This window comes from Nerophis lumbriciformis, linkage group LG34, assembly GCF_033978685.3.
Source record: "Nerophis lumbriciformis linkage group LG34, RoL_Nlum_v2.1, whole genome shotgun sequence".
NCBI lineage: Eukaryota > Metazoa > Chordata > Actinopteri > Syngnathiformes > Syngnathidae > Nerophis > Nerophis lumbriciformis.
The window spans coordinates 26,113,795-26,139,921 of NC_084581.2; the positions used below are offsets into that span (position 1 = coordinate 26,113,795).

The 26,127-nt window shown below is 37.8% G+C and overlaps 1 protein-coding gene across 1 annotated transcript in view; it reads right to left on the reverse strand.

Annotated features, from left to right (window-relative positions):
- Positions 1-776: 776 nt before the first annotated feature.
- The window catches only part of rad51 (RAD51 recombinase), a 45,650-nt gene continuing 20,299 nt past the window's right edge, over positions 777-26,127 (reverse strand). Inside the window, exons 6-10 of the mRNA XM_061929244.1 lie at positions 21,533-21,627; positions 18,106-18,219; positions 9,636-9,765; positions 9,380-9,501; positions 777-1,429 (exon numbers count right to left, since the gene is read on the reverse strand). Of these exons, the coding sequence (XP_061785228.1) occupies positions 1,306-1,429; positions 9,380-9,501; positions 9,636-9,765; positions 18,106-18,219; positions 21,533-21,627 (585 nt within the window). The 3' untranslated portion in view covers positions 777-1,305. The remainder of the gene's footprint in view (positions 1,430-9,379; positions 9,502-9,635; positions 9,766-18,105; positions 18,220-21,532; positions 21,628-26,127) is intronic.

Consider the following 26,127-nt stretch of genomic DNA (forward strand, 5'->3'; position numbering starts at 1 on the left):
GTAAATGGATGACATAAGTATATATATATTTATTTTCCCAGCTGATCACAAGTTAATAGTGACTGGCAATAATTATTATATATATACGCTTCGATGGACCCCTATGGCCAGTACACATTTTTCAGCTTCAAGAGGTAGTCACCTGAAATGGTTTTCACTTCCCAGGTGTGCTTGAAGCTCATCGAGAGAATGCCAAGAGTGTGCAAAGCAGTAATCAGAGCAAATGGTGTCTATTTTGAAGAAACTAGAACATAAAACATGTTTTCAGTTATTTCACATTTGTGTTAAGTTACATAACTCCACATGTGTTCATTCATAGTTTTGATGCATCCAGTGACAATCTATAATGGAAACAGTCATGAAAATAAAGACAACACATTGAATGAGGAGAAGGTGTGTCCAAACCTTTGGCCTGTACTGTATATATAAATGTTATGTACTATTCATATACATTATTTTAATTATTAACTTCCATTGGGCTTATATTTTAAAATCATTAAAGCTGTTTACACAAACGGTACCAAGTTTTGTTTTCCATTCTGACCCTTTACTGTACCCAAAATTAACCTTTGATATTAAAATAATTGTATGTAGCGAATCCTGACTATGGTGTACTGTTCCACACCCAGCTATTAGTCTTAACTTTTAATTTCATAAATCTGGTCATTACATAGCACTGTTTCACTTTTTTCAAGTTTTCCAGGTTTTTTGTTTGATTGTATTTTTCGATTGTGCAGCAGGCCAAAAAAAACAAACACAAAACCATGCAACAAATGTGAAATACACTTTAAAATCCTTTAATCTTTTGTCTGCACTGTGAAGTCTTTTATTAGCTTGATGCTATAATAGTTTGTTTTTACATACAGTGAAGCAAGATTACCTGTTAAACTCGCACGAAAGCTAGTAACAATACACAATAACACGGCTGGTAGCACCGTTAACATACAGCAGCTGTTAATGAAACTATACATACAAAAACAGAAAATGTCAACACAAACACTTAAATTCTTTTTTTTTCCCCCATATACTGCAACTTAAGTTCACCTGTTTTGACAACTTGCTCTATTACAAATATAAACTTGTTACTAGAAAGCAGATACTTTTTTTAAATTAAAAATTGAGACTGATCAAAAAATATATATTAAGAAATGAATCAGGAAATGTCTCTTGTGTTCATTGCCTTGTCTTACCTGAACCTTCATTGTTACTCAATCTGAACTGAACTTTCACAAGTAACAGTTTTGTAGTACTGTACAGGTCACAGCAGTCATTGATATTGGTGGGAAGGTGTTTAGACGGTTTTCCTCAGTCTTTAGCATCTCCCACTCCATCGGCATTAATGGCAAACATGGCTTCTGCCTCTGGCAAACAAGGTGAGTCGTAGATTTTGCAGATCCTTGTTTCTCCTCTACCTTTTCGAAGATACAGCCTGCAAGAAATACATATTCAATCGTAATGGCTCCTTGGAGTAATTACCAATAAGACCCATTTACAGACCAAGTGGAACACAAATCTTAAACCATTTCTAAAATAATGCTTATTGATGACAAAGATGGATGGTGTTACACATTCAGTATGTTATATTGAGTGTATTCCTCATTTCAAAATAACTCAACTAGACAGTCTTTTGTGCTTAGTCCCACAAATGCACTTTAGATTGAATGAAAGAACATATTCAAATTCAAGTCATTTTTGGGCTGATTACCATTTTTGCCGTTGTGATAAAAGTGTCATGCCAGCCTTTGCAAAACATTTTTAAATCAATAACTACACTGCCAACAAATGGAAACACCTTGATCTGATTGTGCTTGACTTTGTTTTGTTTATGCCAACAAGGAAAACATTTAAAATATGTAAATAAATAAGGCAACATTTTAAAAAAGTACTTAAAAAAAAAGATTCCTGTTTAAAACGTGTCAAAATGTTCTCAAAGAGGACAATTAAATGTGACATTACCTCCAAAGACATGCACCTGGGGATAGGTTGATTGGCAACACTAAATTGACCCTAGTGTGTGAATGTGAGTGTGTTGTCTGTCTATCTGTGTTGGCCCTGTGATGAGGTGGCGACTTGTCCAGGGCGTACCCTGCCTACCGCCCGAATGCAGCTGAGATAGGCTCCAGCACGCCCTGCGACCCCGAACGGGACAAGCGGTAGAAAATGTATGGATGGATGACACAAGCGCATCAAAGACTGTGGAGGGGCCCGGTGGAGAGGTGGTTATTAACAGCTGTATTTTTTTTTACCACTAACACTTTTTTGTATACACAAAGGAATTACTACAGAGTAAAACAATTATACAGATATGTTTTGTTAGTCAAAAGACAGCAATAATTACAAATTCAATAGGTCCTTATGTCCCATTGCAAAACGACTCCCGTTGGGATTCCTTTTACAATGGGCCATGCGGGCCCTAATAAATAGCGGTAGATCACATTAAGTATATCTGCCTAGATCTTATTCATTCAAAACATCCAGACAAACAGTTTTTCATACTTTATTTAGTGATGTAGGAATAATTTGCTCACATACAACAATTTAGACTGCATCATTGACAAGTAAACCAGCAATTAAAAACAATTCACTCATTTGTATCACAGTAAATCAACTAAATTGTTCTGAGTACTCATCAATCTTGCTACAACTTTCCCTTACTGCTGTTGTCAGATCAGCTTTGCAGGTTGGAGTCTTGTCATGGACCCATCCATCCATCCATTTTCTACCGCTTGTCCCTTTCGGGGTTGCGGGCAGGGCTGGAGCCTATCTCAGCTGCATTCGAGTGGTAGGCGGGGTACACCCTGGACAAGTCGCCACCTCATCACAGGGCCAACACAGATAGACAGACAACATTCACTCATATTCACACTAGGGCCAATTTAGTGTTGCCAATCAACCTATCCCCCGGTGCATGTCTTTGGAGGTGGGAGGAAGCCAAATTTTCTTCAATTTGTGATCCATCACAGATTTTCAATTGGACTGAGATCTCGACTTTTTGCAGGCCATGACACTGACCGTATGTATCAATCTTCAAGGCAGATTTTCATAGTTTTTGCTCCATGGCAAGATGCATTTTCATCTCTAAAAACTGATATTATCCCCAAACATAATTTCAATTGATGGAATAAGAAAAGTGTCCAAAATTTCAATGTGTGCATTTACTGAAGATGTAATGAAAGCCATCTCCCAGTGCCATTACCTGACATGCATCCCTATACCATCAATGACTTCACAGTCGTCTTCAAAAATGTCATTGCAACAGCACCACACAAAATCATCCAGCATCATCACCTTGCCCAACGCAGATTCGCAATTCATTACTGAATATGACTTTCATTCAGTCACCCACAGTCCAATAATTGCTTTTCCTTAGCCCATTGTAACCTTTACGTGTCAATGATGGCTTTCGATTAGCATTTCTGTATGTAAATCACATTTACTTGTTTTTTTACAGTCGGTCACCGACGGTGACTCCAGTTTCTGCCTATTTGTTCTTCATTTGTTTTGCTGTGCATTTTCTTTTTTCAAGATATATTGCTTTAACTTTGATGTTTTGCTTGGTCTATCAGTATGCTTGCCTTTTGCAACAGTGCCATGTTTTTTGTTCTTAGCCCGGTTTTAGACACAGCTGACTGTGAACAATGAACATATTTTGCAACATTTAGTGATGAATTTTAATAATCCTGTTTCAATTGACATCTCTCGTGTCGGAGCCACGATTCATGTTAATTTACCTGGTGAAACAGCCCTCCAAGGTGTGAACACTCCTTTTTAACTGCAGACTAATGAACACATTGAGTCTGATGCAGGTGCTAACTTTGGAAATGAACATTAACAGGGTGATTCCATAATGTTTTCCCTCAAAATTGAGTAATTCCATACATTTCTAAAAATTAAACTGTTACGGATTACTGCCATTTATTTTCTTGATTTCTTTCAGTGTTTCTTAAAGCCAAAAAGTTACCATTTGAAAGGACTATAGTTTCGTGTTGTGTTATTTACTTTTTTTCTACAAAATTAAACATATGAACGAAGGTCCTCTAAGTCTTTTCTATTTTTTGACAGGAGTGGGATATATTTTTGTATTTTGTGCTGGTATTTTCTACTAATTGGGTTGGTCCTTCAAGGATCGTGAAGATTCTGAACTAACGGTATCGCTATCGGTATTTTATTTTATTTTGTTATGACATGCCTTCACATTTGGTTCAGCTGCCGCTGCATACAGATTAAAGATGTGCTTATAATAATTACAAATAGAAATCAAACACCACACAAAGGATTGTAACACCACAATTCACCCTTAAAGTAATGCACACTAATAAGAGTTATACAGTTCTAATTGAACACCTATTAACTCAAAACCACGACTACTGCGTTTCATCAACCGTCCTCATAGCAACCCATTAATCCACAAACTAATAATAATCCACTCAAATGAGTGAAAAATTTAAGTAATACAACAATCCAAAAAGTTACTTTGACGCAAGATAAAATCCGCTGACAGGTCCGGAGTTGCCATTTGACATCACTCCATTGCGGCGTGTTTGAGACGTTGCAATAATAGACACCGTGCTTAAATGTGTTTCAGTTAGTTCTGTCTCTTGACTATAACTGGAAGATTGAGCATACACTTCATCACTGAGTCTTTTTACTTTTATCCTTCAAACAAAACAGACACATACGAAGGTCGGTAGCGGTCAACCTCTGGTCCGTCACTCAAACACGTCTGTGTGTAACATAAACACAAAAACTATTTCTATTGTTAGAAAATGCACACCCACATAACATGCTAATTGATTGTAATGATTTATATGATATAATTGATATGATGTATCATTTAAAAGGTCTGTGTAGATGAATGCATGAATTATATTTCCAACTGAGTGTAATTGTAATGAATAAAAACAGTTTATCTTTACAAGATGATGACATAACAACCGCATTAGCAAAAATAGACTAACTGTTTAACACTTAAAAAGCAGGTGTTGATTAAAGACTTCCCTGCTGTGAGATGTTACATCATGTTGTGGAGGTCTGCAGCCTCTTGTGCTAATCAAAAACGGTAATAAAAAAAGCATTTTTTCCACATCTTTATTTACACCAAATACATATATTACCGATAAGAGTACTAATTAATACAGATATCGATAAGGGCATCGTATCGATAAAATCTTAACAATATACATTGTTATACATGTAAATGTAAAAATAGAAGACAGTAAACGATTCGAAAAAATCTGACTAATTTAGGGTATGGGAACAAGCTGTATACTTCTATTTTATGTTATAAATAAGTGTAATTTCTTCTGTTGTCTTATTAAAAGATAGAAAACCAGCAAGGGCGATTTGGGACAAAAATGTGGCCTTGAAATATTTCCTCCAGACTGACCCACTGCATATAGTTTGTGTGACACAATTGTTATACAATTTGACTTGAACCTGAATGTATTTCAATAGATGTTTTGGAGAAAAACATACAGGATATATGAAAAACTAATTGTTCAATTATTAGTTTTTCAGCAATTTCCCTGCGAGAACTTGTCTCGTCACTCCTGCTGTCTGGCTGAGCAGAGCAGTACCGTGCTTGGAATGAAGGCAATAATTAAAGCATTAAGATTGGAATTAAAATGCATTAAACACAATGAGCTTTTTTTTTTTGCACTAAAAGAACAATTTACAATCTTCCATATTACATATAGCCTCTATGATTAGGTTAGAATAAAATAGAAAGCATTATTGACATTGTATTAAATGCTTCATGATTTATGGTTGCCAATTTGGATCTGTGCTTTAAAAAAAATACAATTATTAGTAAATATTAAAAACAATACTATGGCTAAAACTACAAAAGACATTTAGTAGGTAAAACACACATTGCCAAAAATAAAAAATTTTTTTTTGGAATCGTAGCAAAATTTCGTCATTTCACTGGCATTAGTTTGCGTAGGCCGTTTTGACTGCGCCAATAGTTGGCAAAAAGCCAAGCGGCTGTGTGCGCTTCTACGTATATCTATATGTGCACAACAGGGAAGCTAGTTAACTACATTACATGTCACTCTTTCAACACCTTGTACAGCTCTGAATGTTTGTTATTTAAATGTTTACTTTAATTTGAAGCAAAGTTGGCAATACTAATTGCCACATTTGGCGAGACATGGTTTAAAGAACCGTTTGCAGCGTTGCAAATCTGTGTTTAAAGCATTACCTTTATCGTGAGTTTTGAAGCAAATATACCACCATATTGCGCTTCACGTACCCTCTTTATTAACCAGTAGTTTGAAATGTTTCTGCTTGTATGTGCTTTGTGTGTGCGTGCTGAAATGCTTTACATGCGCCTCAGCTCACCAACGTCACTGCCGTACGTTTACCAACTTCTCAGTTTATATATCCTCATCCTTCTACTATCAAGGTGAGAAGCATTATTTTACATCTCAAACTAACTTCACGAGCTCCGAGGCGAGAAAGCAGCTCAGCAGTTGATGTCAATATAGTAAGTAGCATAGGGAAGTTGCCTCTCTCTGATCAATGCGCGGCTAAATGTAGGTCCTTAACGTTAGCACTTATGAAAACAATATCACTAATACCGGTACTTGGTTAATATTCAGGTCACGACATGTACCGGTAAATGGAGTATTATTGGCGCTTTTTGGATGGTTATTTATTGGGTTTTATGGTTAAATTAAATGCAATAGACGCAATAACATCATTGCTCCCAATAGCTCCATTGTAAACAGACTTTTATTTACATTTACGAGTTTGAATGCATTTAAAAAAAAAAAAGACAGAAGGGTTTTTTTTGTTTTTTTTTTAAAATATCGTGAATTATAGGCACAATTCTTTAAACTGTGGCATGTATGACTGATAAAAAAAAAAATTACATGAAAAGATTTGTTATTGCTTTGACTCTTGGTATTATGATGGCAAATCAAGCAAATGTCGACCTGACAGACGCCTAAAATAATCAAAGTCAGTTGGTAATACATTCTAAAGTCTGCTGTTGCAGATTTGCAGTTGTCCCTCACCACATCACACTTTAAAGATTGCAGATTCACAATATCGCATAATACTGTATATTCTAAATATTTTGGGGCCTAAATTAAGTCAAATGTATGTCTAATATGTGTTACAGTACAGTACTTGTCTTTTTTTCTATTATGTTGTGGCGATCGATAAAAGATATTCATCAAGCGGGACTTTCGTTTCTGGGTCCACAGTAACTTCCAGTGTCATGCCAATGAAACCATTGTTTACTCTCATACAAAGTGAAGAGTAAAGTATAACTATTTATGGACTTCATTTTTGATTCACTATTGACACATTTGCACATTGATGAGTATATGAGATGAGCATATAAAAGACAACAGTGGGCCCAAAGCGGCAGGACTCAATGGGACAACACTGCTAGTGCCGGGGCAATGCTAGAGTAAGTGGAGACGACACTGTTGATGCACTTCATCTTCTACAGCAATAACACAGATTCACGTGACATTGGTGAGCCTTTGACATGAGCAATATGGGACCACAGCAGGAAAAACGTGGCAGGACACGCAATAAACAACGCAGCTACTGGCGGCGGTTATATTTGCTGCGACTATCAAGTTTTTGTAGAACAAAACATGCCCATGGTTTCTGCACATCCAAGCCCAGATTTAGAATTACCTTAAAAAGAGGGGCCACATTGGTCGGCAAAAATATATCTGGGGGCCGGTCTGTGTTACGTGTGTACACACACACACACACACACACACACACACACACACACACACACACACACACACACACACACACACACACACACACACACACACACACACACACACACACACACACACACACACACACACACACACACACACTGTATACATGGCATGATAACTGCAGGATATTTCCGTGTAACAGAGGAGTGACTGACTGATGGATGTGTGAAAATATTTCCCTGTCTGATTTTTAACATGACACTGAGTTTGTCTGTGTGTTTTTTGACACAATATTTGGCTGTAAAAAATATCACAGATTTTTCTGTGTGTGTGCCTGGTTCCCTTTTTTAAGGAACACTTTAAACATGTGTAAGTTGTTCAACATTAGTGGAAGAAATTCCTAAAACGCAGTAGAAAAGCATAAAATCTAAAAACACAATACAAACACTCACAATATGACTGACAAAAAGTTACAAAATTAATATGACAGACCACCTCAAAAAAATGAATGGAATGTTACAGCCTTTGTTGAATAAAAACATTTACATGAAAATAAATCATGTGCGTGAATGACTCATTTGACATTTGTTTTGAAAATAAAGTCAGCTTGGTTTTAAAATCTCTGACATTTGTGTACATTTCATGTACAAACTGGTCTTTGCCTTGTAGCTTCACAATCAGCTCATTCATGTGTGCCAGTATGTCCACAGAAAACACTATATCACAAAGCCAATCGGTGTCACTCAGATCAGGGAAAGTGTCAGCTTTCAAAACTATTGAAATGAATTAAAACACATTTAATGTGTGTGTGCAACCCCTCCAAAACAGCACAATTTTAACATGTAACACTTTTCAAAAAGAAAAAGTAAAAATTTGCATTGTATGAAAACAATATAATAGAATTTACTACTGGCAACTACCGAAGTTTTATTACTATAATAATGTGCATGTAGCATTTACCTTGTAGAGTGGACCCGTTCGGTATCCCCTTGCAACTATTTTTTTCCCGTCAAACTCACTATCAGTGGCTTCTCCATATTTTAATGGATCTGCCATGTTAGATTAACATCCTTGGCTGGTGTTAGAGTCATTCTGCTTCAGTATGGTACAGACTAGCAGTGCTATACTTGTTCTGCCTGGTTAAGTCTGCTGTTGCTCTGTCATGTTTTTTGATGATTTCTTTCTTTAATTCAATGAATATCATCCACTTCTTATTCTCAACACTCTCCATCACATTCACTTTCTTCCTTCCCATTCTAGAAAAACAAACTTACGTCCATCCTTAGTTATAAGTTAATGCTCGGATTTTACATGGTTCACCGTTAGATTCGCTGTGCCAACTAATGGCGGAGATGCCTGTAACTTGAAGTATAACAATAAGTTAAGAGACAGCTCTTATCTTGAAACACTCTAAAGTTAGGGCACTTTCAAGTTGAGGTATCACTTTGTTCTATTCTAATGTTAAACCTATTTAGAAGGTAGTAAATATTTTGTTTATGCTCACACTATGAAATTATTTGATTAATTGAATAATGATCCTACTTTGTGTAATTAAATTTTCCACAGTCAGGCCAAGAACCAATTCGACGCAATAAGCGAGGGATTACTGTACTATTGATGTTCACATTAAGTTTAAAAACAGCGCTCACTTAGTTTATTGGTGTACTGTTAGAATGCACTCTTACCGTGTAGTGGATGCATGAGCCAGAATGTTGCCGCCAATTGGCTTCTTCGGATCCGCAGAGAACATGGCCGCCCCATCTACTTGGGCAACCACTTGGTTGGTTATGACCACTGCAACGCCAAACTGTTGTGGGACATATTTTGACAGTATACTGTAGTCAGTCAATACAGTACATGTGCATCTACTGTAGCTGTCTGATTTAACACGTTTCCAATATCTCTTAATTGTAGAAATGCTATGAGCACGAACCCACATACCTCATCCGCTAGCCTAAGCAACATGCGAAGGAAACGTCCTAAATGTCCCTGTCTGGCTGACAGCTCACCTCGGCCAGAGTAGTCCGTTCTGTACAGAGCTGTCGCACTATCGACTATCAACAAAGCATATCTGTGAACACAAACACACAAGGCCGAATAAATAGGCTGACGGCTTAGGACCCTTGTATTAGGCCAGTGGAAAGAAAATCATTTCATTTAAATATTACTTTTTTCTACATTTGAAAACACTTCTTTGTGGTCTACATCTCATGTAACATTGTTTTTTTGGTAAAAAATTTGTATAGATTATGTTTTACAGATAGCTTTTAAGCTGCTTTCTGACCGTCTCTTCAGGATGTGCCATTTTATGGCCGCGCTTATTTACATGGCTCCACTTTGCTGTGTCTTCTCCCTGCTATTTGTGTTGTAGTTTTGAGCACTTCCATGGAGTGTCTACTGACAGATTAAGTTCTAACTATACACTACTTTGTATTACAAATGTCAACAGCAGAAAATGTGTGTGCATTTACGAGCGAGCCTCGTAAAGAGGATAGAAAAAAAGAAGGACATTATTGATTACAGTGTCGGACTACAATGGCGGACACGCGCATAGCTCTCTGGGTAAAACTTGACCACATATGGATAATCCGCTAAAGTCATAACTGGGAAAAATGTCACTAATGGGGAAAATTCCAAACGGCTCATTTAGCGGAAGTATGAAGGAAATAAATATTGCTTTATGAATATCTCTGCAAAACCTTCACAGTTGGATCCCCCCCCCCCCCGGGACTTATGTGGATCCCAAATACACAACAGCAGGTACCAATAGGTAAGAAAAGTTGATTTAGCATGTTGGGGCCCCTTTAAATCTAATCTAATTTGATGTATGTATGTTGTTTTAAAGCAACCACATAAGATCAAGATATAGGGACTTGCGGCATAAAGTGAATTATATGACTAAAAAACTCATAAAAAATATAAATATATACATTAAAAAAAAAAAATATATATATATATATATATATATGAAAATAGATATAAATAGGAAAACCCATAAATGACAGCTAGACAGTAAAATCCATCCATCCATCCATTTCCTACCGCTTGTCCCTTTCGGGGTCACGGGGGGTGCTGGAGCCTATCTCCATTAAAATAAAATAACATCCAGTCAGTGCCTCACGATGTGATAAATGCCTTTGAAATATTTGATGAAAAAAGAACCCTAAAATGAATGAGGAGATGGTGAAGAAAGGGTAAATATGGAGAAATGTGCTCATGTTGCTTTGTGCAGGTTAAAAGACATGCATCAATCGATTTTATTTGGAACATGTTAAAAAAACTTCACATGCACATATTTTTGCTCAAATCCAAATCATCCAAAAGGAGTGGGAAGAAGCAGAGCTTGTCTGTTCCCAACCATGTGCCTTAAACAGCATTTCAAAGATAGAAAGAGAGAAGGAAAGAAAGAAGGAACAAACCAACTGAACCCCACATGAGCAAGCACTTGGCCACTTGTCAACAGCGGCAAAGGGGAAAAAAACTCCCCTGAGGGAAAAAAATGTTGGGCAGAATCTAGGCTTAATTGGGTGGCCGTCTGTCTTCACCAGTTGGGTGAAGAGAAGACAGGGTAGATGGGACCGAGCATATCGAGAGATAAGAAATAACACATACTGTAGTTCAAAATATTAGGATAAAGCGGAGCCTATTTGTTTCTACCTATGTCCCAACAAGTACAGGTGTATCTAGACACTTCACCATAAGCTTGTACTGTTTCTTAAATTGGCTCATATTAGTATGCTGTTTAAATTCTCTATTCAATCCATTCCATGATTTAATCCCACACATAGACCCGCTAAAAGCTTTTAAAGTTGTACACGTACTGTAATTTCCGGACCATAGGGCGCACCGGATTATAAGGCGCACTGCTGATGAATGGTCTATTTTTTTTGTAATCTTTTTTCATATATTGGGCGCACCGGATTATAGGGCGTATTAAAGAAGTCATATTCTTCTTCTTTTTTTCTAAATTGAAAACACTTCCTTGTGGTCTACATAACATGTAATGGTGGCTCTTTGGTCAAAATGTTGCATAGATTATGTTTTACAGATCATCTTCAAGCCGCTTTCTGACAGTTGCTTTCGGATGCGCCGTTTTGTGGGCGGTCTTATTTACGTGGCTCATCTTCGGCAGCGTCTTCTCCCCGTCATCTTTGTTGTAGCGGTGTAGGGTGCAAGGACGGGAGTGGAAGAAGTGTTAAAAGATGGACCTAACTGTTTTAATGACATTCAGACTTTACTAAAATCTATAACGGAGCAGCATCTCTTCCCGTGTGTCCCGTGAAAAAACGTCCAACCGGAACTCTAATATCTAAAGTTCCTGGGTGAATAATGTCAACTCACTACGCCGGTATGTTGTAGCACTTTCATGGCGAGTTTACAGACAGATACAGGTAAGAAGTTAATTTTACACCACTTTATATTAGAAATGGCAACAGCAGAAGATGAATGTCACATAAGAAGATAGAGAAAAAGAAGAAGCTTATCTATTACGGAGTCGGCGCGGACGCGCGCAATTTTTAAGGATTTAAGCAGATTTCAAATACAAATCAGCAGGTACCAGAAGGTAAGAAAAGTTGCTTTTGAATAATATTGTGAAACAAAACGCCAGATAATATGCCTTACTTTATACACACCCCATAATAATACTCGTATGTTTAATGCGCCGACAATCCTTCAAGCGGTGCGGCTTCATAGCTTACCAAAGTCGTACTAAAACATTTTGATAGATTTTTGAGCGCCCTGTGTAATGTTCTATATTTTCTATGGACCATTTAAAATGTTAGTTTTGTTTACTTGAAACCCATCATAGTGTAGCTTGCACTTATCTCTTATGTTTGACTGCCATCTACTGGTCACACTTATCATTACACCACGTACCAAATAAAATAGCTTCGAGGTGGGTAAGCTTAACCAAACTTATTCCTTACATTAGGCACACCAGGTTATAAGGCGCACAGTCGAGTTTTTCGAAAAAAAAAAAGTGTGCCTTATAGTCCGGAAAATACAGTAAATAAATTATTTATAATACCGTATTCTCCGCACTATAAGGCGCACCTAAAAACCTCCAATTTTGTCAAAAGCTGACAGTGCGCCTTATAATCCGGTGCGCCTTATATATGAACCAATATTGAGCCACAACAAACCTAAACTTCATTTTCATAAAGTTTAGGTCTCGCAACTACAGTAAGCAGCCGCCAACTTCTTTTTCCCCCGTAGAAGAAGAAGCGCTTCTTCTTCTTCTACGGTAAGCAGCCGCCAACTTCATTTTCCCCCGTAGAAGAAGAAAAACCGTGCGGTGCATGCTGGGATATATGTCTGCGTGAGGCGTGCCGTTTTGATTTCCATTTGTTTGTTTATGTAAAGACCCCAAAATGGCTCCTATTAAGAGACACACTTACGACGCAGAGTTTAAACTTTAGACGATCAGTCCAGCAGTAGAACACGGGAATAGAGCAGCAGCGACACTGACTCGATTAATGACGACTTTGACGAGACGAAGTGGCATGTTGGATGCCGGATCCGCCCAACTGTTTAATTCGGACACTGAAGAAGAAGAATTTGAGGGATTCGTGGATGAGGAATAACTTCATAAAGTGAGCTTTACATGTTTATTTTGTCTGTTGTGTTGTGTGACATTAACGTTTGAGCAACGTTGAGTTATTGATATATTGTTATTGCTCTGCACTATTTCGAGTGTTACTATATTGTGATTGCACTAACGTTTGATTAGTATCACTGTTTCTTTACGTGTTTATTGAATCAGGGAAAAGTTCCCCTCCACTATTTGATATAAATGTTGCACTACTGCTATACCTTGCTGTTGTTAAAAGATAAACAAAACACCACTTCACTGACTTATAAAACAGCTGTTTATTCATTTTGGGAGTGAACAGAGTTGTCAGAACGCTGGTTTGTAATCTATTAATAAAGTTTGACTGACCTATCTGACTGTTTTGTTGACATTCCTCTTAGCGCAGCTCCATCTGACGGATGCATAACGTAAGCCCAGCCTTTACTGTAGCGTCTATTCTATGCGCCTTATAACCCTGTGCGCCTTATATATGAACAACGTTTTGAAATATGCCATTCATTGAAGGTGCGCCTTATAACCCGGTGCGCTTTATAGTGCGGAAAATACGGTATATTTAATTAATTCCTAAGTTCTTTGTACATGATTTTTGCGGTTTGAAAATGTACGAGAACAGTTCATTTCAATGTTTGAGAATTAATAACCGAGGACGGAGTCATAAAATTGGCCAATAAAACGAAATCCGCTATTAACCGCAGAATATCAAGTAAATTTACATAAATGTAAGGGAATTTGTGAGGAAAATTAACATTTGTTTGGGAAAATAATGTGCCCAACACACTCAACTGAACAATGTTGAGACCACCCCACAGCAACTAAACTACAAAACTAAACCTAGCAAGAATAATCCATAAACCCACAACACATCTCATCTGCTTTTGTTGTTGTGAACGACATCATCGATGTAAGATCAATGTACAAACAAAACGGCAGTCGCAACTTGAGAGGCTGTCTTTTTACAGCCTCAAATTGTCTCCTTACATCCGGTCTGACTGCACTAACAAAACAACAAGCATAATGTACTTAAAGCATCTACTGATACATTTACACAATTATTATGCTTTGACCTAAAATACTGGTCAAAACTATCCAAAGATGCATTTAATTAACAAACATTTTATTTAATTTTATTTGACACAAAAGCACACTCTATAGTGGTAAACTAACTGTACAGGTAAAAAACGGAATTAAAAACAATTAAAACAGAAAAACTGAATTTTATTGTTTTCATATTACTTTTATTTAAATATATTGTTACTACCATTATTATTATTTTACTTGTGGTTCATTTGTTACCAATTTATGTCAGTTTCTTAAACTATGTTTAGAGTTTAGTTTTGGTGGTACAACAAATACTCATGTTTCAAATTAATGAATAATCAAGTTATTATTTGTGATTACAATAATCAAAATAATCGTGATTATTATTTTTGCCTACCGGTAAATTGTCCGGCCCTGGTATTGGCCCTCTCAAACCGTGTGGATTATATCGGGGGAGTGGTCAGTCATCCGTCAGGGTGGTATAGCAGTGGGCGGGGGGGTGTCGGATCATGACCTCGACCTCGACCTACGTGTTCCCATGTTGCGGGGTCGAGCTTGCAGTGCCCAGATCAGTTGCTGGATCCCATACTTGTGTGTGCAGTAGGATTTATTTAGCCCTTTCTGAGACCCTAAAATTTTCACCCACAACGTAACTGGCCAGCCTAGGGAAGTGAGTCAGTGTTTTTAATACTGTATGTACCCTACATGAAGTGTGTTATAGAAATCAATCTTAGTGGCAACAAAAGCATGTATTATTTATTGTACAAAAGTGCCTTGTGAAGGGAATAGGTTTCACTATTGCTAGCTGCCTCAGATTATAAAATCTTGATTTAATGACTGATCTGGCTTTTGGAGTTTGACAAAAGAGTCCATTTTGAACCCCAGATTGGTGACTGTAGACCTAATAACTTGATAGGATGCCAAGATTTAAAGTGGCCACAACATCTGTGGGGCCAACAAATATCTTAACCGGTCTTATTAGTGTTAAAATTCAGGAAATTGTTAGTCATCTAGGCTTTGATGTGATCAGTTATACCGATACCTGTTCTATGTGAATGCTGTCCGCGCCGCGGTGACGTTATTGGTAATATGAGCCAGTGCTTTGTGAGTGACTAAACAGAGTAAAACAGCATGGATAGATTGGCAGTGAAAGAAAAAAGATAGATGATGTAGGATGGCAGAAGCGGCAACTTTACTCGTTGAAGAGGCATATGGAGGTATTTTGGCTTCAATAGCAAACTAGAAAGGTGAAGCTTTAAAGCGGTGATTCAAAACATACCTCGCCAAATGAGGCAATACTTCCAACTTGGCTAAACATTTGCAGGCATGCCAAAAACACTGAGTCCTGCAAAACAATTTGAAAGACTTACAGGCAAAAATGTAGTTGACTACCTCTACTGTTATGCTCATAGACCAGGGATGGGTAAATTACGGCCCGCGGGCTACATCCGGCCCGCAAATTATTAAAACAGAATTGAGCAAATCAATTTTGAGAATTGCCACAACAAAACTGGTACTAGAATTCAAAGCACTGGCAAAAATGGGTGATCAACAACACTGCTCCAGCTAAAAGAGAATGCAAAAGTTGACCATTTAATGTTTCTTTGATGATATGATATTGTTGAAAGTAGATGTATTCTGATTAAAATAGCCCATGTTTGAAAAGCCTACTCTTACTCCCAACAGATATGATATGCTTTGAAATGCATCCTGTGCTCGCCCAGCCCGTCTGTCAAATTTCAAAAGCCAATGTGGACCCTGAGCAAAAAAGTTTGCTCACCCCTGCCATAGACAAAGATATTGTAGCATCCAGTCAGGCGCTCTTTTTAACTTTCATTGCCAACCTTATGCCAACAGCAGAGCATCAGTACTGTGCCAAAATTATTGCGCATAAAAAACCCTTTGCGTGTGCGATGTTATTTTGCACGCTCGCTCTTTCCGCTCACAATTTGTCTCCTTTAGGCACATACGGGCAGGCATTGAAAACACAGCACAGCAACTCCCCTCATATTTGATTGGTCACTTTAAACGCCTACTGTTTCCTGGTAAAAGCCAATCCAAGTAAATCTATTGTGTCTCTCTTCTAAAGAAGAAGATGAGTCATTAGACAAAATAACCTAATAGTGTATTTTGTCATCTAATATACATGTTTTACACTACAACTTGATATACCATCCATCTATCCAACCATCCATCCATCCATTTTCTACCGTTTGTCCCTTTCGGGGTCGCGGGGGTGCTGGAGCCTATCTCAGCTGCATTCAGGGGGGAGGCGGGGTATACCCTGGACAAGTCGCCACCTCATCGCAAGGCCAACACAGACAGACCACAACCATTTATTACGTGATGTGAACATGTCAAAAATGGCGATCTTTAACAATAAGTTTTAATAATTTGATGTCATTAAAAATATAAAAAATGTTTTTGGGATGTTTGCCCCTAAGGTAATTGCAAGGTTACATTACATTGGCATGCTTTATATGATAAAAGGTAGCTAATTTATCGATGCAATGATGTCATAGTGCTTGAGTCGCAAGGGTTAAACGATGGACCCCGACTTAAACAAGTTGAAAAACTTATTCGGGTGTTAGTGGTCAATTGTACGGAATATGTACTTCACTGTGCAACCTACTAATAAAAGTCTCAATCAATCAATCAAAACTCTAATAATGTGATCAATTTCGTGTGTTATTTTACTGTTCTTATTTTAAGCACCTGTAAAGGCTACTTTTCTTCAGAAGGGACACATTTTGACAGTAACAGTTGTCTCTGATTGGCACTGACAGGGAACCGTAGGCGTTTAAAGTGACCACTCCGAAAGGAGGGGAGTTCAATGCCCGCCCCAAAGCGCCAAAAGGTTGGAACATTGTTTGAGTAGAGAAAAAGAAAGACACATAGCGAGCAAAAAAAGACGCTGCACAAGCGCAAAAAGACTCTACAAGGAAGCAATAGTTGCAGCCTTAATCTGGGTTGCCGTTTTGCCCTTTTTGCCTTAGCCATTTAGAAGTACGTGACAGCTTTGATGACTGGCTGCTCGCTACTGTTGACGGCAGTCAACTTCCTGTCATGTAGTTTAAACGATATCTTTCTCTATTTTATTTTTAAATAATTTTTGTGGATGTGTTTAAGGGACTGATAGAGCACACAGGTCATGACTCGTGATAGGCAGTACATTTAATTATTCAAAATAAATTACATTCCACGATGTATCTAACTGTTAAGCATGTCTGAAACAAAACAAAAAAATACCATACCCAACACAACAGGCATGTGATCAAAAAACACTGCATCAAGCACTTTTGTATTCCCAGTCCTTTGCGACTGGCTGTGCTTGCCTTACACACCAGTGTAAACTGTACACCAAAGGTGGTGGCCGTCTTCAAGGAGGTATGCTCACTGGGGGACACCGTTCTACAAAGCTCTCCTTGGTCAATTTAGTGATGTGCATGGGCTATAGACCTCAAACGGACGAAAGCAAACCATTTTTGACCCCAAAAAAACCATTAAGACTACATGTGTGATTGATTGTCATTTGTTCAAATACTACTGAACCCTTGGAAATTTAGTCAACACAAACTGTAAGTTTGTAGTGTTTGGAAATAATGGATAGACATACTATTAGTATTTTACACCTGTGAGATAATTTAGGGAAAGAATGAAAGAAATGTGCTTATATTTTTGCTTTTTGCCAAGGCCAAACCAAAGAGAAATGTTAAATGACTATTGAATGATAGGCCAAATACTGTGTGATGTCGTGAATCCCATCATGTTCCAACTGACCTGGACTCGGCCATCATGGCAGAAGCTTGATACAGTAGTTGTGTCTGATGATCTGTGTTGAATGCTCGAGCATAGGCCACGTTGTCCAGAACATCACTGCCCACCAAGCCATACCTTTTAACAAGAAATAAGGTAAACATTAAAAAAATGGCGCAAAAACAAAAAAACACAAAAACATATATTCACTTCAGCAGGTATGTGTTTGGAAAAAAAACCATTTGTGTTTGGCTGTGTAAGAAATCATGAAAACTGCCAAATCCTTACTTGATGCATGTTTTTACTGCAACCCTTTGGTTATATGAAAAAAATTAGTGATATACATATGTGCATCAATTATCCTTTTTTGGTCCAGACCAAAATATTGAACCACAAGTGTTAACACAGCGCCTCTCTCTCTTAGTCATTATGATTATTTCAAGATAACATAAAATCATTTATTACTAAACTAATATTCAAACCATGATTTAAAAAAAGATATATCTTAAAATATATATTACAAAAGGTGGTTTGAAAAAGACTGTTCATATTTTCAGGGTAATGCTATATTTACAACAGTATTTATTACATTTGCTTTTCTATAATTAATAGAAGCCTTTGACAAATGTATTTGAATAGTTCTTTATCCTATGTGGAGTGATTATAAAACATTCATTTGCAGTCAAAAGTTTACATTAACTCATTGTAGGCATTTCATTCATTTGGGGCTTTTAATTGTTCATTTGAACCATTGTTTTGGTCATCACATTAACTGCAGCAGGTTGTTATAATGCATAGAAACCACACTGAGCTGGATGGCCTGTTTCAAATTATTAGCATAGTTAAAACAGACTAATGCATGTGAATAGACTGAAATTGATAAAACTCCTTTCAACATTTTTTTGTATCTTTAATAGTGTGTTTTATTTGCTACATATCTTATCTGTGTATTGTAGATTTAGCCTTATCGTTTTTCATATTTAGGACAGTAATTCTCTTTGGCGTGAAGCACAGACCAAAAGTGGCAACCGTAAATTGTACGGTTATCATTTATTACAATGACAATTCGTTCTATTGTATTTTAATCCAGACTTGTTTATGTATTCAATTTAGTGTTATCCTAAGATACTGTGTTAAAATAATAATGACATTTTTGTGTTCCCCTTTATTTTAAAAAGGATCAAAATACATATTGGTACTCTGACCAACATATTGGTATTGGGACAACAGTACCGGTAGTTAATGTCATTCATGTTCATGAACTCATGAACATGAATGTTCTTTATTTTGTATCCTCAATTATTTGTTTGAAAAAATTATTTTTCAAAGTGGAATGATTGCATATAATCCCCGAAAGGGACAAGCGGTAGAAAATGGATGAATGGAATAATAACAATAATAGGTTAGATTTATATTTTTTTATATATATTTACACAAAATTCTGTGTCATAATTCATTGAATATACAATGTACACAGGGTCAGATATATGCATACATATATTCCCCGAGGTGGCGAGCCAGCAGGACTATGTATGTATGTCTAAGCAGTGTGGAGCCGCTTCTTAATTACTAATTCACAACTCCATGGTGGCAGATGAATGGAGGATGAGCAATAGCTAAGCATGTGTCAAGCAAGAGAGAGCAGGAGAAAAAAACGCAATGCTAACCACTAAGCTATCTTGAATGTAAAGTAGGGAAACAACTGAAAAAGTGCACAGAATAAGTACACTTTTGTTATAGCCAAAAATAACCAGTTATGAACATGAAATCAGCAAGTAAATTATTAGGAGTCTGGAGAGAAAAAATACAACAACTTCACTGAGCATACAAAAAAATTACGAAATATATAATTGCATAACGTAGGCAAGCTGTTACCTGCTTTCTATTGTAATTTATATAACCAAGGATATATTGTGATCGTAAGAGGCTGCAATACATATCACAATATATATTTTAGTCTTAAAGGCCAATCCCAAAGCTGGATGATTGATATGTTGACACTATTGAGTGTTCAAACAGGACAATGATTTCCTGGGCCTGTGCCAAAAAAACAACCTATTTAAATTAATTCTACAATTTCTGTAAAGGAAAATGATCAACTGTCCAGCCTGTATGTTTATTGTGTAAATGAATTACCACAATTTCCAAATAGTGCACCAAATTATTGTTTTTAAAAACATTGTAGATTGTATAATCATCTCACCCTAGAAAAAATACAGGTAAAATAAATTATTAAGGGCCCAAATTTGATATGACATTGATTTACATGATGAATGCATCTACATACATTTCTGACCTGAACTGCATGTTTGGGTAAATAATCACTACATATAATGATAGACAATGTGTGAATTAAAAAAAATCTAAAACTGGAGGAAAAAAAAAAAAAAAAAGACGTGCCCCTTATTCTTCTTGTGACAACATTTTCTGTTTATGTGCCCTGGTTAAATTTTCTACAAAATCTGGCGCGCCTAATGTATGGATTCAATCTGGTGGTTCTTACCGACCTCGACGCAACAAGCGGTAGAAAATGGATGGATGGACATGAAGTTATGATAAGTGTGACCAAAAGATGGCAGTCACACATAAGAGACTCTCGTGGACTGCAGGCTGATGCCTGTTCAATAAATGACTTTAGAAAGTACAAGTTACCAAGCAAGCCCAAAACATTGATGTTTCATTGAGAATATAGAACATTACACTCAGCCCTCAAAAATATTTCAAAATGTTTTAGTACTACTTTAGTAAGCTGCAAAGAAACACCACTTGATGGATTGTCTGCACATTACGGCTACTGTAGTCAGATGTGCTGTGCTTCAACATACTGGTATTATTGTGGTGTGTGTATAAGGACCCCAAAATGGCACCTATTAGGAGACATCTGCCGTTTTTTTACCCATTATGCAAAACCAACTTTTCTTACATATTGGTTCCTGCTGTTGTGTATATGGGATCTGCATAAGTCCCGAATATTTGCGTGAGTCCACCATTGTAGCCCGCACCGACACCGTAGTCAATAAGCTCCTTGTTTTCTCCATCCTCTTGTTGTGGGGCATTCATCCTTCACTGTTACCATTTCTAATGTAACAGTTCTAACTTGTATGTCAGTAAACTCGCTGTGGAACAACTACCGATACAACAAAGATGACAGGGAGAAGACGTAAATAAGACCGCCCACAAAATAACACATACTGAAGAAGGAAGTGTCTTAAATGTAGAAAAAAAAAATCATAAAATGACCCCATCTATGCGCTTTTTGTATAAAAATAGACCTGCTCATCAGCAGTGTGCCTTATATTCCGGTGCGCCCTATGGTCCAAAAAATACTACGGTAATTTACCCTGGATCAGCAAAGAACAATATATATACATGGATGAGAGAGACGCTGAGATGAAGGTAAAACGCAAAACTCTTAGGTGTTAATATATACAATGAGTATCAATCGACTTACCTTTCTGCTACAGCCAGGAGTCTCTCCGGTCTGAAAGTTCCTTCTGTGTCAATGTACATTGCCTTACCTTCTCCGCCCCCTTGATCAATAGGTAGCTGTGGAGTAAACAAAGGAAACTAATATGAATGAGTTAACTAATTGTTACTCGATTGAAACCTTTACTTTTAAAAGTTTACTCTGATAGATATTTAAGTTGCTGCATTCTTTCTTGATACATTGTCATTATTTTATAAGAATTCCATAGCGACACTTACAGATCCAAGCAAGTCCACTCCTCTTCTCCAGTTTGTTGTTGAATTTTTCCAACATACTAAATGTCTCTAGCGAATACGTGCTATTTCACAGCAAAGACTTGTCAGTGAATTCGGTTTCCAAGGGTTTTGAATATGTTCATTTCTTCACTTTTCGATTACTACAATTTTCTAAATTTTTGGCCTTACCAGTTTTCTATTCACAGACTACAACTGGTCCGAAATGCTGCTGCTCGCTTGCTCACAGGGAAGAATTGTTACGAACATATTAACCCTGAACTTTTTTCACTCCACTGGCTCCATGTTCCTTTTAGGATCCATTTTCAGGGAATATTTTTGGTTTTTAAATGTTCAAATGTGCAAATTAAAAGTGTTACACTACATCTGTGGAGTCTTCTATGTTAGTCAGATCATAAAACCTAAGGCAACTGCACGTGATCTGCCATGTTTGGACATCTTGGGCTCGTAAATGCATACAATTTAGTTTGACCACGATCATTGAACTATTTAATAGAACGTACATATATAATCTATCAATTGATTCGATTGATTTTTTGACAGTTTCTGTCAGTTGTCAGGCTCCCCTTTGCACACGCAAGCGCATACGTACAGCTTTCAAAGCCATTCTGACGTGTCATGGCATCACAAACATTTGTATTAATCTAAACTCTTAATATCAGCAAAAACATCAAGGTGGTTGTAATAATCACTGAAACAAAATTTCATCGAGGGTTTCTCCAATATGTATCTGATTGTGGCGCGGCGCCACTGCTAAATTGAAGCTGCACCGCCTTAAAATATAGGATTTTTTTTTTCATGTGGAAACACATTAAAGTAATATATTTTATGAATGGTTATATAGCCTATATATATATATACTGTTCTGTCTCCCTGTAATGTTTGTCTGATCTTGAATGGGATTGTGCTGAACATTTTAATTTCCCCTCGGGGATTAATAAAGTATTTCTGATTCTGATATTATTTTAGCAGGTGATATGGCCTTTTATTACCGTATTTTCCGCACTATAAGGCTCACCTAAAAACCTCAAATTTTCTCAAAAGCTGACAGTGCGCCTCATAATCCGGTGCGCCTTATATATGGACCAATATTGAGCCACAACAAACCTAAACTTCATTTTCATAAAGTTTAGGTCTCGCAACTACGGTAAGCAGCCGCCAACTTCATTTTCCCCCGTAGAAGAAGAAGTTCTTCTTCTATGGTAAGCAGCCACCCCCGTAGAAGAAGAAGCGCGCGGTGCATGCTGGGATATATGATGTTTCATTTCTTCTTCTTCTATGGTAAGCAGCCGCCCCCGTAGAAAAAGAAGAAGCGCGCGGTGCATGCTGGGATATATGACGTTTCATTTTCATTTGTGTTTATGTAAAGACCCCAAAATGGCTCCTATTAAGAGACATGCTTACGGCGCAGTTTAAACTCAAGGCGATCAGTCACGCAGTAGAACACGGATGACAGAAGGCGAACACACGTTCACCAAGACAGGGGGACAGCACCGGACGACATACGCCACTATCTGCCAGTGGATCGTAAATGACTGGGCTCATATACCAGTCTCAACTGTGGTCCAAGCTTTCAGGAAGCCAGGAATTGTCACTGGTTCCCCGGCGCCACAGTCCAGGTTAAGCATCGCCTGCAGCGCATCGTACGTGCTGCTGAGAAGGTGATTGGCTGCAAGCTCCCATCCCTCCAGGACTTGTTCTCCTCCAGGACCAGGAGGCGTGTGGGTCGGATCACAGCTGACTCTTCTCACCCTGGACACAAACTATTCTCCCCTCTCCCCTCAGGCAGAAGACTACGGTCCATCCAGACCCACACCTCCCGCCACCTGAACAGTTTTTTCCCCTCGGCCATCAGGCACATGAACAATAACTCCTAACAGTAGCTCCTTTGAATTCCTTCTAAGTCTATAACAAGATCTGATAGCTCAGTTACAGCTCTTGTTATTACCAAATCTGTGTTATATGTGTTTTATGTTGCAAGATTGCACCAAGAAAATTCCTAGTTTGTGAACCTGTTCTCAAACAATGGCAATAAAACTATTCTGATTCTGAACTGCTAGACAACAGCAGCGACACTGACTCGATTAATGACGACTTCGACGAGACGGAGCTGGGCATGTTGGATGCCGTATTCGCCCAACTGTTTAATTCGGACACTGAAGAAGAAGAATTCGAGGGATTCGTGGATGAGGAATAACTTCATAAAGTGAGCTCTTTACATGTTTATTTTGTGTGTTGTGTTGTGTGACATTAACGTTTGAGCAATGTTGAGTTATTGATGTATTGTTATTGCTCTGCACTATTTCGAGTGTTACTATATTGTGATTGCACTAACGTTTGATTTACCATAACACGAGTAAATCAGCTGTTTATTCATTTTGGGAGTGAACAGAGTTGTCAGAACGCTGGTTTGTAATCTATTAATAAAGATTGACTGACTTATCTGACTGTTTTGTTGACATTCCCTTTAGCGCAGCTCCATCTAATGGATGCATAGGTGCGCCTTATAATCCGGTGCTCCTTATATATGAACAAAGTTTTGAAATATGCCATTCATTGAAGGTGCGCCTTATAGTGCGGAACATACGGTAATATCTCGATATTTTTAGGCCATTTCACGATATATATCTCGATATTTTGCCTTAGCCTTGAATTAACACTTGATGCATATAATCACACCAGTATAGTGATTATATGTGTCTACATTAAAACATTCTTGTTCATACTGCATTAATATATGCTAATTTTAAACTTTCATGCAGAGAGGGAAATCACAACTAAGTCAATTTACCAAAACTGTTTTTATTAAACAGTTACTAAGCAGTGGCACAAACATTCATGTCATTTCCAAAACAGAAAGTGCAAGATTGTCAGAGATATTTTAAAACAAGCTATTAGTGCACTTTTGTGCACGATGTCACAAAGATGACATATCAAAACAACACTAAATTAAAGTGCACTTTCTGTACAGAACGCCACTGCAATAGTTTAAAACAAATAAAGTGCACTTTTGTGCATGATGTCACACAAGATATATCAATAACTGTCCAATAAAAATTAGCTGCATAATAGGAAATCAAAGTGTGTATGTCCTTCGCTATGTGATAGGTTACTGCGGACGTTATCTCCTTCTGTTTTTGACTATTTTTTTCATACTGTGTTGATCTGGAAATGGTTGCTTGGGCATTTTGTGGGTGTGGCACCGTCCGTAGTTGTTGACATGCAGAGTTTCAAGCACTCTTCATTCTCTAGCGGGTGACTTTTCAAAAGATGCTACAAAGTAGCAGTAATGCTACTTTTTGTAGCAACGCTTTTGCCGCATACTTGACATATTACGGTTGTCTGTTCAACATATTCCCGCTTGAAGCCAAACCACCGCCAGACGATGGACCCCGTGCTGTTTTTCGTGGGAATTAATTCTTCTTCTTTCATTTGTTACCAGATTCGCACCTTCTCTCTCTCGTATTACCACTCGCACCTCTCCACTAGCATCACAGCTAAAGTTACCCATTCCGCTACCTGTCTGCTCTGCGAGGTCGTATGACTTTGCAGGCGCGACAGTATGTGACGTATGTAACAAGGTGCGCTTGTTTTATGTCTCTGTGAGAAGGAGAGACAAGAAAGAGTGAGAAGAGCCTGTAGTGTAATGCCCGCAGCTAAAGGCAACTGCGTGAGAACGTATACTCGAATATCACGATATAGTCATTTTCCAAATCGCACAGGGACAAACCCGCGATATATCGAGTATATTCGATATATCGCCCAGCCCTACTAGTGATGCGCAGAAAATGTGACCATTGAAAAACTTTGATCTACGGTCACTTTGATCACGAGAGTGTCTGGAGCCTTGGCGGTAAGACGAGGCTTCCCCCACTCGGCCGCACCTTTGCTCAGGTGGCGGGCGGCTTGGAGGACAGGGCGGAAGGACACGCACAGCCCCACTTTGCACTCCAGCCAGACCCAACCAGCCCTTAGAGCCAATCCTTGTCCTGAAGTTATGAATCGGACTTGCTGACTTCTCTTACACGCATTCTTTTAACATGTGATGCCAGATATACACCAATGGTGAATGCTAAAGTCTGCAAGAGTATGTTCAGCTTCCCCTAAAATATAAAAAAAAAAGTGGTCAAATGTTATTTTGTGTTTGCATTTCATTGACTAAATGCGTAAGAATGCGTTAAACTATCGCAAAAATGTGTCCCATTTTGTCCACCACATGCTGAGATCATTATTAATGCGTTCGTTATGTCTCGTCTTGATTACTGTAACGTATGATTTTCGGGTCTCTCTATGTCTAGCATTAAAAGATTGGTTGGTATAGTTGGT